This window comes from Hoplias malabaricus, chromosome Y (genome assembly GCF_029633855.1).
Source record: "Hoplias malabaricus isolate fHopMal1 chromosome Y, fHopMal1.hap1, whole genome shotgun sequence".
NCBI classification, from domain to species: domain Eukaryota; kingdom Metazoa; phylum Chordata; class Actinopteri; order Characiformes; family Erythrinidae; genus Hoplias; species Hoplias malabaricus.
The window spans coordinates 715687-731311 of NC_089820.1; the positions used below are offsets into that span (position 1 = coordinate 715687).

The 15625-nt window shown below is 37.7% G+C and overlaps 1 protein-coding gene across 2 annotated transcripts in view; it reads right to left on the minus strand.

The window, feature by feature from the left end:
* Nucleotides 1–15625, minus strand: part of LOC136679580 (diacylglycerol kinase zeta-like) — a 135602-nt gene that overhangs the window by 33122 nt on the left and 86855 nt on the right. For both annotated transcript variants that reach the window (XM_066658192.1, XM_066658191.1), the window contains 2 exons: nucleotides 11399–11509; nucleotides 6735–6794 (listed from right to left, as the gene is read on the minus strand). In XM_066658192.1, the coding sequence (XP_066514289.1) occupies nucleotides 6735–6794; nucleotides 11399–11509 (171 nt within the window). The remainder of the gene's footprint in view (nucleotides 1–6734; nucleotides 6795–11398; nucleotides 11510–15625) is intronic.

The following is a 15625-nucleotide window of genomic DNA, read 5'->3' on the forward strand; positions in this document are numbered from 1 at the left end:
AGCCCTTCTCTAAAACACTGTCTCTTCAAACCTGCCATATTTGTATGCTTCGGTAACTCAACTTCTGTTTTCATCCAGCTGTCTCTGACTCTGCACCCCTGAGAATTTTCAGTAATATACACTGAAGCAGATATTGCTCAGTTACTTCTCTCTCTCTCTCTCTCTCTCTCTCCTCTTCTCCCTTGCTCTCATACCCATATTGTGGGTTGATGATAAGATGTTTCTCTGCCTCTCTGAGCCTCCACCCCTCTCAGACAGGGCTGGGTCCAATAAGCTGATTAGTGTTTAATAATTCCATTAAAAACAAAGGCACATGCATTGCTATGAAACTCTCCATTTTCATACAACAGAAAGCAGAGCTCAAAACCCCAGCCAATTACTTCTCCCATTCAGAAGCCTAATCATGCAGAAGGGGACAGTAGAGGGGGAAAAAAATCAATTTTGCTGGGATGACAAAAAACTGACTTAAGTCTTCCACATGCTTCAAAGTGACAGACTCACTATGATATCAGAGCACTAACTGTCTGTGTGTGTGTATGTGTGTGTGTATGGTTGGTAGATCACTAAGTCACTAAGCAAGGGCAGGACATTGAAGATATTTTAAATGAGATTCCTAAATTAAAGATAAAAAATTCTGAAATACTTGACAAATGTGCAAATGGTTTACTCACACAAGACATAACATGGCGGTATTATAATCACATGGATGTCCTGTAACCAAAAAATGATCAAACCACAGAGAAACCATCAAATGAATACATATGAAGTAAGCTCAGGTATAAATTTCTCAACATGATGATTTATTAATATAAAAAACATGTGGACACCTCTTATAATGAGTGTACTCAACTACTGTAAGGTGCACCCATTGCAGATACCAATGTTCTGTTGTGCACAGCTTCTATAATTTCCATAGAAAAGTGTGAAATGACATGGTGAACCCTGGAGCCATTCATGAGCTCCGTTCTCTGGAACGAAGCATTATCCTATACATTTGGGATGATCTGGAATTGGATTTGTCATAACTAATCTCCTAATATCAGTACCTGACATCACTAATGCTCTCATGGGTGAATGTTAGCAAATGACAAGATATAAATATATATCTAAAATATCTTATGGCCCACATCATCAGCCATTAACAGGCAGTAAGTTCATAACATATTTTTGCCCTATTATACAAACAAATATATACCTTTTGCTCAAGACTCCACTGGAATTCATTTTATAAACAATCTAATTCATACAAAATTGAAACTTGTTATTGAACAAAACAAAATAAAGTGACATTTGAGCTTTACAGTGTAATTACTACAAGGGACAGGCATTATGTATCTCATTCATTAGCAATTCTGTGTACCCCACAACCCCCCACACCTCCAAATCATGATCCACTGGATTATGTAATCACCTGTGATCCTCCCTCATTTTGTGTGGTTTGTTATCAAATCTCCTGTTAATACCTATGCTTTTGTTTCAAGATAAATAATCCTATTTAAAGTCTGCCCCAGCCAACAATCACACCCTGAAAACTCATCAATTTTCATCTATATGACATATATAGAAGCTATTTCTTCTAATAGTTTATAAGTGACTTTAAAAGACATAACGCTATAATTCTGCCTTCATTCACAATGCACAGATCTATGAATATGCTATGAGTCCCTGTCTATCTCCACCCACCCCTCTGCCACTGGCCTGGAGTGCAAGCTTAGTTTGAAAGCCCGAACCTGCAAGTTTACAGAATTGGTTCCTTAGTTAAAGCTAAAGCATTGTTGCTGCAGTGTTTTTTTTTTTTTTTTTTTTTTTAGCTTAAATTGCTTAAAATTATTTTAAACTTTTATAAGCCAATTTAAGGGTTCTTTGGCCATGTTCATTTCATTAACTTTATAGAAAATAATCAGTGAAATATATTTCTCAATGAAAACTAGATGAGAACTAAATAAAAATATACATTTGAAGATGAGAAATACGACAAAAATATTTTGCAATTGTGTCATGGAACAAAAAACTAAAGGAAAATGTGATATGAAAACAGAAAATCTCAAGGAAATAAAAACAAGAAAATACTCAGTCTGTTTACCAGGGCAACAAGAGTGGCCAGGTGGAATAGTGAAGAAGAGTTGACTCCCACCCTGTGTCCAAAATGGCTCCCTATTCACTATTCCCTATATTATTAACTACAGGGGTTGGACAATGAAACTGAAACACCTGTTTTTAGACCATAATAATTTATTAGTATGGTGTAGGGCCTCCTTTTGCGTATTGGGAATGACATACACAAGTCCTGCACACTGGTCAGAGGGATTTTAAGTAATTCTTCTTGCAGGATAGTGGCCAGGTCACTACGTGATGCTGGTGGAGGAAAATGTTTCCTGACGCTACTCCAAAACACCCCTAAGTGGCTCAATAACATTTAGATCGGGTGACTGTGCAGGCCATGCGAGATGTTCAACTTCACTTTCATGTTCATCAAACCAATCTTTCACCAGTCTTGCTGTGTGTATTGGTGCATTGTCCTCCTGATACACGGCACCGACTTCAGGATACAATGTTTGAACCATTGGATGCACATGGTCCTCCAGAATGGTTCAGTAGTCCTTGGCAGTGACGTGCCCATCTGTATAAAACCAGATTCCAAAAAAGTTGGCACACTAAACAAATTGTGAATAAAAACTGAACGCAATGATGAATGATGTGGAGATGGCAAATGTCAATATTTTATTCTTAATAGAACATAGATGACAGGTCAAAAGGTTACTTTAATCTGAGTAAAGGCAACATTTTAAAGGAAAAATATGTTGATTCACAATTTCACAGTGTCAACAAATCCCAAAAAAGTTGGGACAAGTACCAATAAGTGGCTGGAAAAAGGAAATTGAGCATATAACGAACAGCTGGAAGACCAATTAACACTAATTAGGTCAATTCACAACATGATTGGGTATAAAAAGAGCTTCTCAGAGTTTCAGTGTCTCTCTGAAGCCAAGATGGTAAGAGGATCACCAATTCTACCACTGTTGCGCAGAAAGATAGTGCAGCAATAACAGAATGGTGTTACCCAGCGTAAAATAGCAAAGACTTTTAAGTTATCATCATCAACTGTGCATCAAAAGATTCAGAGAATCTGGAACAATTGCTGTGCGTAAGGGTCAAGGCCGTAAAACTCTACTGGATGCTCGTGATCTCTGGGCCCTTAAACGTCACTGCACCTCAAACAGGAATGCCACTGTCAAGGAAATAACAGAATGGGCTCAGAAATACTTCCAGAAAGCATTGTCAGTGAACACTATCCACCGTGCTATCTGCCGTTGCCAGCTGAAACTCTACAGTGCAAAGAAGAAGCCATTTCTAAGCAAGCTCCACAAGCTCAGACGTTTGCACTGGGCCAGGGGTCTTTTAAAATGGAGTGTAGCAAAATGGAAAACTGTTCTGTGGTCAGATGAGTCACGATTTGAAGCTCTTTATGGAACACTGGGACGCCATTTCATCCGGACCAGAGAGGACAAGGATAACCCAAGTTGTTATCAACGCTCCGTTCAGAAGCCTGCATCACTGATGGTATGGGGCTGCATGAGTGCTTGTGGCATGGGCAGTTTGCATGTCTGGAAAGGCACCATTAATGCTGAGAACTATGTTCAGGTTCTAGAACAACATATGCTCCCATCTAGACGTCATCGCTTTCAGGGAAGACCCTGCATTTTTCAACAAGATAATGCCAGACCACATTCTGCAGCAATCACAACATCATGGCTACGTAGAAGAAGGATCCAGGTACTGAAATGGCCAGCCTGCAGTCCAGATCTTTCACCTATAGAGAACATTTGGCGCATCATAAAGAGGAAGGTGCGACAAAGAAGGCCCAAGACGATTGAACAGTTAGAGGCCTGTATTAGACATGAATGGGAGAGCATTCCTATTTCTAAACTTGAGAAACTGGTCTCCTCTGTCCCCAGACGTCTGTTGAGTGTTGTAAGAAGAAGGGGGGATGCCACACAGTGGTAAAAAATGGCCTTGTCCCAACTTTTTTGGGATTTGTTGACACCATGAAATTTTGAAACAACATATTTTCCCCTTAAAATGATACATTCTCTCAGTTTAAACTTTTGATCTGTGATTTGTGTTCTATTCTGAATAAAATATTAGATGTTGGCACCTCCACATCATTGTATTCAGTTTTTATTCACAATTTGTTTAGTATCCCAACTTTTTTGGAATCCAGCTTGGGCCAAGGGAATGCCATGATATGGCAGCCCAAACCATCACTGATCCACCTCCATGCTTCACTCTGGGCATGCAACAGTCTGGGTGGTACGCTTCTTTGGGGCTTCTCCACACCGTAACTGTCCCGGATGTGGGGAAAACGGTAAAGGTGGACTCATCAGAGAACAATACATGTTTCACATCGTCCACAGTCCAAGATTTGCGCTCCTTGCAACATTGAAACCGACGTTTGGCATTGGCACGAGTGACCAAAGGTTTGGCTATAGCAGCCCGGCTGTGTGTATTGACCCTATGGACGGACAGTTCTGGTGGAAACAGGAGAGTTGAGGTGCACATTTTTGGATACAATCCGGGTCAGCACCCGAACATCCCTTTCAGACAGCTTCCTCTTGCGTCCACATTTAATCCTGTTGGATGTGTTTGGTCCTTCTTGGTGGTATGCTGACATTACCCTGGATACCGTGGCTCTTGATACATCACAAAGACTTGCTGTCTTGGTCACAAATGCGCCAGCAAGTCGTGCACCAACAATTTGTCCTCTTTTGAACTCTGGTATGTCACCCATAATGTTGTGTGCATTGCAATATTTTGAGCAAAACTGTGCTCTTACCCTGCTACTTAACCCTTCACACTCTGCTCTTACTGGTGCAATGTGCAATTAATGAAGATTGGCCAGCAGGCTGGTCCAATTTAGCCATGAAACCTCCCACCCCTGTATATAATGCATCTTTCAGACACCACTACAAAATGGTGTAACCCCAAAATAGTGCACTGTATAGTGAATAGGGCAGAGTTTCAGAATTGATTCTTTGAGCATCTAAGGATGTCTCTGAAATGAGCGGAATGTCATCTACTATGATAGTATTCTGAGTATTCTGATGGAGGAAGGCATTGAGTCATGTCTGAAATGCTGCTAGCTTTCTACTCCAATATCTTCAAAGGTGTAATTATTTTAGCGAGCACTGTAGGTGTACCTATGTTCTGGTAACATGTTGAAATATTTCTGCAGTTAAAGCATATAATATAATATAAAGCATATAATGTCCTCTAAGACAGCAAAACAACAAGGTATGAGGATTGCTACCTTCTGTTACAGACACAGCATAGGTGCCACTGGTATTAACTGTTTTCTAAGTTCACAAGCACCATCAGTAGCTCTTTGAATCTAAAATGTTGATGTTAAACAAATTTACACTATTCTTTGTTAAACACCATACAACAGGAAAACAGGCAGTGTCATATTTAAAAAAAATGACTGCTAAAACATACACAACATATTCAGAAAGACATATTGTAATGTAATTTTTAAGTCTGCAGGAACAGTCAATAAGATGGATTGATGGATGGATGGATGGATATAGATAGATAGATAGAATCCAGCTAAGTCTGAAACAAAATCTATTTTTTTTTTTGTGCAACTAGTTTGGCCATGTACTGCCTGTAAATATACTGTAAAATACACTACAGTGAGCAGCTCAAGAGCAATATGGAGATCCTTTGGGGTAAGAAAAGTCCCTTGAGACTGCAAAGCAGGCTGCAGGACGGAGCAGGATGGCAAGAGAACCCGAACACTATCCTCATCACTCTAATCTTTAATGGTCTGCACTGGGGTACATGTGTGTTGTGCTCTCCGAAGTTTTGCCAGGAGAAACAGCTGGACTCTAATGAGGGACAGAACATTCCAGCAAAAATAATAACCGCAAAAATGTCCCCCTGCTGTCTGAGCGCTGGCAGTGAAAGTTCATTTCATCTTTGCGCGGGGGACGAGAAAACTAACAGTCGGAGTCGGGCAGAGTGATGGGTAGCCAGTAACAACCTGTCCAGGGAATAAAGCAAAGCTCATCTGTGAGCTAATTTAAACTTTAAACGCTAACATCCACCATCTACAGCCTATGATGCACTGAGAAAAGAGAGCAAAATTAACAGGTGGAGAGAGAATAAAAGAGAGAGGCAGAGAGAGAGAGAGAGGTGTGGAGGACAGATGATAGTGAATGCAGCTCAGATTATATCATAGAAAGTTAGAGAAATTAGAGAGGAGATGGAGAGAGAAATAGAGATAACAGAAATAAAGAGAAACAAGGGAGAAACAGTGGAAAAGACAGCCAGACAGAGAGCGATAGACAGAAATGATACTGAGTGCACAGCAGACTAGAAGGCAACAAGTGAAAGAAAAATATAAAGAGAGATAAGTATAGAGAGAGACAGAGAGAGAGAAAGAGAGAGAGAGAGAGATGAAATCAATCATTCCTTCATTCGCTTGATAAAGCATGACTGTGCACTTATCAGAGATGAGGAGAAAAAAGATGAGAAAAAAGAGGAGAAACCTAAATATAGCAGTTGACAAAGTGAGAATGAGAAAGAGAGGGAATGAGGGAGAGAGAAGAAATCAAAGAATTTAAAGAAAAAGAAAAATGAGTAAAGTGTAAGGAGACAAACCTGAGAATAGAGGAGAAGGATGAGGAGAAAGTAATGCGTTTCTGAGTTTCTATGAGAGTGGAGTTGAATCTCACCTGCTTTGAGATGGCTTGAAGTCAGCCAAGGTTGTGTTTGAGCGATGAACACCACCAACCCTTCAAAAACAAAAACAATAAACCAAAAATCAAATGATTCCAAATTGAATAGCAATCACTGCAATAGAACAAAGTGAAATGCAATCCACACACGTCATTGCTTTTCCAAACTAACATGAAGAATATGTGCAAAAATTAAAAACAAAACCGCTATAATTTTTTTTTAACGTCGCTTAACCTCTTTACTGAAAAAACAACACACAAAAATTTGCATTTTAAAAATTACATGCTGAATTAGTGTCACACTGCTTGAAGTGAGCAGTGGCTGTTTAGAAAGGGTGAGAATGATGCTGTGTTGTTTGCTCCTTTTGGTATTCAGTACAAATCACGCCAGAGACATTTCAGAAAGACCCAATGACCTGTGGTAACTTCTGGAAAAGGGAGAATTATATGTCCTCTTAATGTGAAGAAAACTCATAGGAGAAAATCACTCATTGCCCCTTTAATATTATAAAGGAAACAGCAGTGATTGTACTAAGAGGTAATGTCAAACAGAATGCCTTAGAAGAAACTAATCCTATGAAAACAATATATAATCTCAAACTTTTACTCCATGCTGATATTAGGCATAGTTAAATATCATGTAATATTACATAAAATGATTTAGTGTTAATTGTGGAATAGATTTCAGTTTGCTACAGAATGGTAGAACAGCATTACTCGAAATTCTGCAGTAGTAATACAGCATGAGCCAGACCAACCCTAAACCAGCTCCAATGTAATCTAATATATCTGCAGGGCACAGTAATGGATGAATTATGATGAGGGGGCTAACAAGCTCTACATATCTCATTAGTAGTATAATCAGCACTAGCTAGGCCTATTTCAAGCTAATGGTTTAAAATAACATAATTTGCTCCATACAAAAACAATATAAGGTTTTCTATTATTACTACTACTTATAATAATAATATTTAAAGTTTAAATTAATTGTTGTATTTTTAAAGTATTAAATTCAGTTATAAAACATTTAAGATTTCTATATTTAACGCATTTATAAATCACTTAGAATAGACATTAATAGCAAAATGCAAGCAACACCAACTTCATTTCCAGAAAGGTTAATATATTTTGTAAAAAGCATGTGTTTAAAGTTACATAATACAACCAAACTGACCAGCGACAACATTGGGGATGTTTTCGTTGTGCTTTTATCAATTAAATGAAGCTTCAAAAGACGAAACAAATCACAGATTGCTGTTTTTCTGCATTTTACAAAATACCTGATTTTTTTTCTGGAAATGGGTTTTGTACAATTATATATAAAGATTAGGTCATAAATAAAGGGAAAGTAGGGAAACTTTATTTAATAGAAGGCAAAATGCACTTCTCAAAATTGTAATAAGTGTGTGTAAAAACAATTTATTAAAGCCTTAATAGTGTCAGGTTAACTCATCTTAAAATCAGTTGTAAAATCTATGAGTAGCCAATAAAGGGTTTATATCATATGAAAAAAAAAAAAACTTTTTTCCCCAGTGCATTTAAACATTATTTTGTGATCTGGAATACATACCAACCCACAAACTGTGAAATAAGATAAGCCAATCAGTTCAACGTGGGCAGCCTAAGTCAAAACATTCTTTTTTCTGCTTTGTATGCAAATTTCAAAGACTTTAGGACTGCCCCACCCCCTCATCTGAATATATCCAATTACATCACTGGACTATCATTTATGGGAGAGTGCAAAGACAGGGCTAAACAGACCTAAATAACAGAACAATGGCAGAGAAATATTTACTTATCAAATATTCTGAAAACATGAATCGAGAAAGAAAAAATTAGCAAACATATATGGTTTAATTCCTTTACACTCTTATTGAGGTGAGCTGTGGATAACTGTGTTCACTTGTGGAAAAATGTTATTTTTTGTTCTTAGTCTTAATTTAACTGCTTTTTACTGTTGCTTGTGACTCTGTAAAACACTTTGTAAACCCTTGTGTATGAAAAGAGCTCAAGGAATAAAAGTCATGCCTTTGTTTTTTCACTCATTTACTGACACTAGGGTTTCCTAAGTACATCAGACCTCTTTCCATGGAAAAAGAATGGAGAGCTAGCAAAAATATTAGCCATCTCCGTTTCTCTACATTTATTGTTCTGTTTTTATCTGCTCCACATAACATATAGCTACACTTTTTTGTTCCACAATTACAGTCTGTAGTCCATTTCTTGCTCTGAATACTTTGTTAATGCCTTTTACCCTGTTCTTCGATGGTCAAGCTGCTCCAGGACCACCACAGAGCAGGTATTCTTTGGGTGCCAGATCATTCACAGCATACAAGAACAATATAGTGACACATGCAGTGACACAGACATGGTGGTAGTGTGTTAGTGTGTTTTGTGCCGATACAACTGGATCAGACACAGCTGCGCTGCTGGACTTTTTAAACACCGCAGTGTAGCTAGCGGAATGAGAATAGCCCGTCAACCAAAAATATCAATCAAAAAGTGTCCACTGATGAAGGACTAGAGGTCCTGATGAAGGAATAGGTAGAGGATGACAAAAAATAAATAAATATAAAAAAAAAACAAAAAAACCTGTGCATCAGATGAGCATCTGACTTTATATCTACAAGGTGGACCAACAAGGTAGGTGTGTCAAATTGTGGACACAGCATTAGGAGCAGCACAAAAAAAACTTAAACACCAGCACAACGGTGTCACTGAAGTGCTGAGAATAAGGCACCACCCAAATAATACCTACTCTGTATTTGTCCTGACTCTAAAAGAAAGGGGTTACAGAGGGCTACCAAAATATGCAGAGCAATCCAGGGACTGAAGTCTGTAATTGTGGAACTACAAAGTGCTCTTCTATGGTAAGTGGTGCTGATAAAATGGACATTGAGTATAGACATAAGAGGTGATTGAGATGGCTGCTCTAAGTACATGATGATTCTGACACAAAGTAGAAGGCTTCTATTTGAGTTCACTAACTAGACTATCCCTGATCTGGTTGATCTGGTGAAAATAACACATCCTGCAAAAGGAACCAATGTAAATATGACATTTCCTTGCTTATTGCATAATTTCTCTTTATTTGTTAAGATACTACAGAAAAACATGCCAAAATATTTACACAGGCTACATGTTTTTCTCCCCTCCATAATATGCAGTGAATAAATATGAAACTGTATTAATACATGCAGAAATGTAAACATGTAATTTGACCAGGAAGGCTTAAACTTTTGCAGATGACTGTAAGCTCATCTAAAAAAAAAAAAAAAAAAAAAGCATATACATGTCAAACTGAGAAATTCTCTTGTTTTGGGGTTGAACATGGTCTCCATTTTTTTTCACGTTTTCCATGTTCCCCTCAGCGCCCCTTGGGGACGCAGACATTTCTCTGTAAATCCTTATATTGTATTTATAAAGAAGGGAGTGGAGAATTGTCTGAGGCGGTGCCTTCCTCATCACTCTCACTGTCACACTTGCCACCTCAATATCAAAGACCCTCCTAACATCTTTATATTTCATGCCTGATTCCATTTTGGGCCTGAAATTTCGTCCTCCCTGCCCCACCCGGCAGGGGGAAATGAATTATCTATTGCTATTGCTGTGGTGATAACGTTTATGGACATGCACCACATTGCATTCCCCCAGTATCTCCTAAAGACAACAGTTATTGAGAAATGAAGGAATAAACAGGAACACAGTATGAATTTATACAACAACGGGTAATGCATGCGCACACACAAATTACAACCTACATATATATACATATCCACACACACACACACACACACACCAATCAACCACCCCCTTGTTTCTAAACTCACTTTGGAGCAATTTGTATTTCTATATTTACAGACTGTAATCCATCTGTAACTCTGCATACTTTTTTGCCCCTTTCACCCTGCCCTTCAATGGTTAGCTCTACAGGAGCACCACAGAGCAGGCATGATTTGAGTAATGCCTCTTTCTCAGTGTTGCAGTGACACTGACATGGTGGTGTGTTAGTGTGTGCTGTGCTGGTACGAGTGGGAGTCCTGACCTTTGAAGAACAGGGTTAAAGTGTGAAAATAAAGTCTACAGAGCAACAAATAGACTATAGCCTGTAATTATAAAACTACAAAGTACTCCTGTATGGTCAGTTGAACCCAGAGAATGAACAGTGAGGGTAGAAACAAGAAGTTTTCTACACAGCCTTTCTGCAATGCCATAAAAATGTATTCATGAGCCCAAAAACCATCTCAGTTGAAAACTGTTGAAATGTTATACTAAATATATTATTCCAGATTTTTTTTCTCCTAGAAAATTATTTGTTTTGCTATACACATGTTTCTTTGTGTGTATTGGAACAACACTAAAAAAAAATAGATGTAATCTGTGTCGGCAGTGGGGTCTCCTGCCATAGTGTTTAATTTAATTCAAATGTTGACAGATAGTTTGCACTGACACTGATGCACCCTGAGCCTACAGAGGGTCCTTTTTTCTCTTAATGCAAAGGAATAGAATAAAAACAAGGGCTGTTTGTTGAGCCTTGACCACTAGTTTAAGAACCACTGCTTTGGGGACCTAAAGAGGTTCTACTATAGTAAAAAACAATTTTGTGGCACTTTTTATTAAAATAGTGTATGAGACATACTCTGTGTGAATGTGTGTCTAACCTGCTCAGTGCTGGTTTAACTGTTCTGAGTGAGTCGCTGTGGGTCAGTGCTTCGGTGAGTGAACTGTCACTGGACACACGCTTCCTCTGACTGGCCTGCAGTTCTGCAATCCTGCAGAGAGAGGGGGAGGAAAAAAAGCTTTGAACGCACTGCTGTGAAACATGCTCACAAAGTACATTTCTACTGTCTTGTAACTTCACAGTACTCCTGTGTGGCTCTGTGCAGTTTAACACTGCATTCATGACAGAAATGTCACCAAAACGGTGAGGTTTGTTTCTGTTCCTTTGCTGAACCATGGATTTGATACAATTTAATGACCTGTCTCTGACAGCTGACTTAACCGCTGATTCTTTCTTGTTTCTATCCTTCCTTTCACTCATTAATGTTAGAGTAGTGCATAAAAGTGGTGGCACATGTAAAATGCTTTAGCTTCAGTCAGACCCTCTTATAAAGGGTGTCAGCTGCTGTGCTATAGTTTGATGTATTACACACACACATTGGTTCAGCTATACTGGTGAGGACCTTACTGTATGCTAATTGACACCATACCTACACCTAATCTTAACCTCAATTAAAAAAAAGGAAATTCTTTCACCATTTAACCCCCCCCCACACACACACACACACATACAGTACTATGCAAAGATTTTAGGCACCAGAGATTACGTGATTTAAAAAGCTATTTGTCTGAGCAGCAAGTGTTTATTTGCTAAAAAAAAACAAACAAACAAACAACAAATAACGCCCAACTTTAGAATAAAACCAAATAACAGTATTCCAGTGAGTGAGATATTCTGTGTGTGAATGTGGTGGTTTAACTTTTTTCAAATCTCTCCTCGTGGCAGTCCATATTATTTGAGGTTATCATCCAATACCTAGTTTTACCGGTTAATAAATAATGATTTTAAATATTGTGTGGTGTTGATTTAACAAATTCATGCAATCAAAGAGAATCTGAACAGAACATTGTTCTTCAAACTCACTCAAACCTACTATGTTATAGAGAAAAAAAGATCTTATATTTCTTTTTCTTAATAAGTTTTATAATATTTTTTGTACTTGCTGTGATTATATATAAATTTATACAAGCACCACGCTTACTGAGAAGGCATTAGTATAAATAATTATCTTAGGTGCCTAAGACTTCTGCTGCACAGTACTGTATATATATATATATATATATATATATATATATATATATATATATATATATATATATATATATAGACACACAAAGTTCATGTGCAGAACACACTAGATTCCAGCTAGTGCAGCATTTGCATTGAACTGTGGCACTCTGATTTGAATAAAAATGTGCTCTGGTGTGATTTTTTGAGAGGATATGAGAAACACAGAAGCAGAAATATTTCGAGAAGTGGTCTGCATTTATTTGAAGTTTAAACAGTAGGCTAATCACTGAAAAGAGCACTCCAGCTTTTTTCAGTCTAACTAATCTACACATATGATCCATCACCAAATACAATAAGATCTGACACATTTAGAAAAGAACCCACTGTTTCATTGCAAGCCAGTGGGCATTTGCCATTTCATTCCTTTAGCAAAACCAAAAGCTGTCAAAGATATTTGTATGGTCTAAAAACTCCTGACAAATGAAAGCTGACACATGCAACAGAAGCTTAGATTCGCTACATCTGTGCTGTCTAATCACTGTCTGATCTCTCTAGATTTGCATATTTGACTTTATCTTTCATGAAGCTGCTCCATCTTATTATGCTCTGATCTCTTGTACAAATCAAGCTACTCAAACATCACAGAACTCATTATGTGGCTCTTCAATATGACTGATCGTAGGTAATTAAACCAAATCACTTCAAGTGTTATAGGGACTTTCAGCTTCTGTAATTTACGGAATATCACCGCCACATGAACAACTTTAAGTTGTAAAATTTATAATGCCAAAGGTACTGTACAGGTACATTATATTTTATTTAAGTTACACACTGTGTAAATGTCCTTTTAAAAGTGCAACAGTGATTTTATAATCCAGTTGTGTTACATTAAATTCACTTTTACAGAAGGAGAGGTGAATATTTGTTATATTTCACTACAGAACATATAAAAACATATAAAAAGAACACAGAGTCATGTAGATGAAATTGGGAGTATGAAAACAACAAACCTTAAAAATCTACCATTAATAGAGAATATGGCACAAATATGTTCCCTAGATAAAAGTACTTTAAAGTAATATGTACACTTGAAGGTACAACCACAGCGACAGTTCTTTCTGAGAGTGTGCATTACTAGGCTACTGTTGTTTAGGGTTGTGTAATTCAGCATTTTTTTCTATTTGAAAAAAAAAAAGTTCAGACTTTTCCTAAGCGAATATAAGAGGGGTTAAAAGTTGTATAACACCAAAGCTAGGTCAAAGCTTTCTCAATACCACAGACCTCCACCCACAGGCTAAACTCACCTGTTTGTGTCATCTTTTTATATGCAAGTGGAGCTAAAAAAGTGCGTTGACTCAGTGTGGGATCATTATTCCATCCCCCAGAGTGATCAAGAGTGCAACAATCCAAAAAATATAGCTGAATATGTGTCTGTGTGTGTATGCTTGTACGAGGATGTAGGCTTCAAATACAACACAAACTGAAAAGTACCTAAAAATGGTAGAGAGAAAAGCAAGAGGGAAGTAAGTAAGTAAGTAAATAAATAAACAAACATGAATCAATAAAAAAATAATTTAAAAAAAGTAAGAAAAAACGTAAAACAAAAGGTTAGGGGGGAGATGATAAAAGCTCTGTGGAATGTCTGATGCCTGGCCAAGAGAAATACAGAAAGTCAACAACTGTTTTAATGAATTGACTGTTCAGGAAGTTGAAATGGAGGCACAAACAGCTTGGAGACTGTTTTTGCTCAGGGATATCAGTTCATATTGCCTGGTAATGCCTCATAAACACACTGCTAAAGTAAAGCCAGAAAGAACAAATATTTCACAATGAGGACGAACACAGCTCACTGCACAATAACAAATGTATCTGATGTTACTTTAATAATTCACAATGTGTGCTTTAGATGCAGACAAGATCAAGAAAGCCATGTCACAAACAGTTCTAACAGCTTGTGAGATAAAAGAAACATTTGGTTTTGATCATTAGGCACCTAGGAACCAGAATCAACTTTCTGGGGGCCGTGGAGAGAGGCCGGCAAACGAACTTCAAAACATGTGACTGGCCATTTCATCAGAAACACGGTGAGCACCCCGTCATTCAATTACAAACTTGTAGAACAATCAGATTTTTCAATCAGTTACAATTATGTAATATAGTCAGCATATGGCTGTGATTGGAGTGAATTTTGGACTCAATGGATGGCGCATATGTAGCAGCCACTGATGCATGTATTACATCATCTGATTCCAAATGCAAGTGCTCTGAGGCATGTCATGTTGAGTTTCAGTATTGATTATATTATATAATCAACATTCTGGATCTGCAAGTATTAGGATCATTTTTTGGGGGAATATTAATATCCAATGGGCTGCAATACAGGAAACAACAACTACAATATAACAATAACTAAAATATACCAAACATCTCTCTACTTTTAGTGTGGGCTGAGCGTAGGGGGATAAGGTTTAACCACAGTGCCAGCAATCTGATGTTTACTGACCTTACTTATATAATGTACAAAGGTTTGGGAACAGTAGGAATGACCCAGAGCAGCCTCACAGATACACAAGTGTGTTCTCTGGGGCTGGATTAGAGGTCTGCTCCACAATATGGATATGGATAATATATAGCCTGGTTCTGAAATTATCAGGTTTTGGGCCAATTTCAGGGCGATTAATATTAATATTAACTAGATTATTTTTGACATATTATAACCATGTTACGAAAGTCAGCACAGCTCTTTACTGAAACCTGTGTGACTTGCTTTGGTCAAAATACCAAAAGGGTCATATACCACAGCAGTTTTCTGCAGAGAGGAGAAGAGAGAAAAATCTCTTTTTTAATCTCTTTAGGGAAATTAACCCTAACCCTAGCTTTTCTGAATTTAACACACCTGTTACTTATACAGCAAGAGTAGCCAGTATTGAGGCACCAGTAGCAGCAGATCTTTTTTTTAGCCATTTTTGCTTGGTTCACTCTTCTCTGTTTCAGCGTTTCCAACATATTCAATCTGTTCAATTTTTTCCTACGCTCCTTATTATTGTTTTGCTCGTTTAAGCTTCATCGGTACACTCTGACATAATCATGGGCCCAG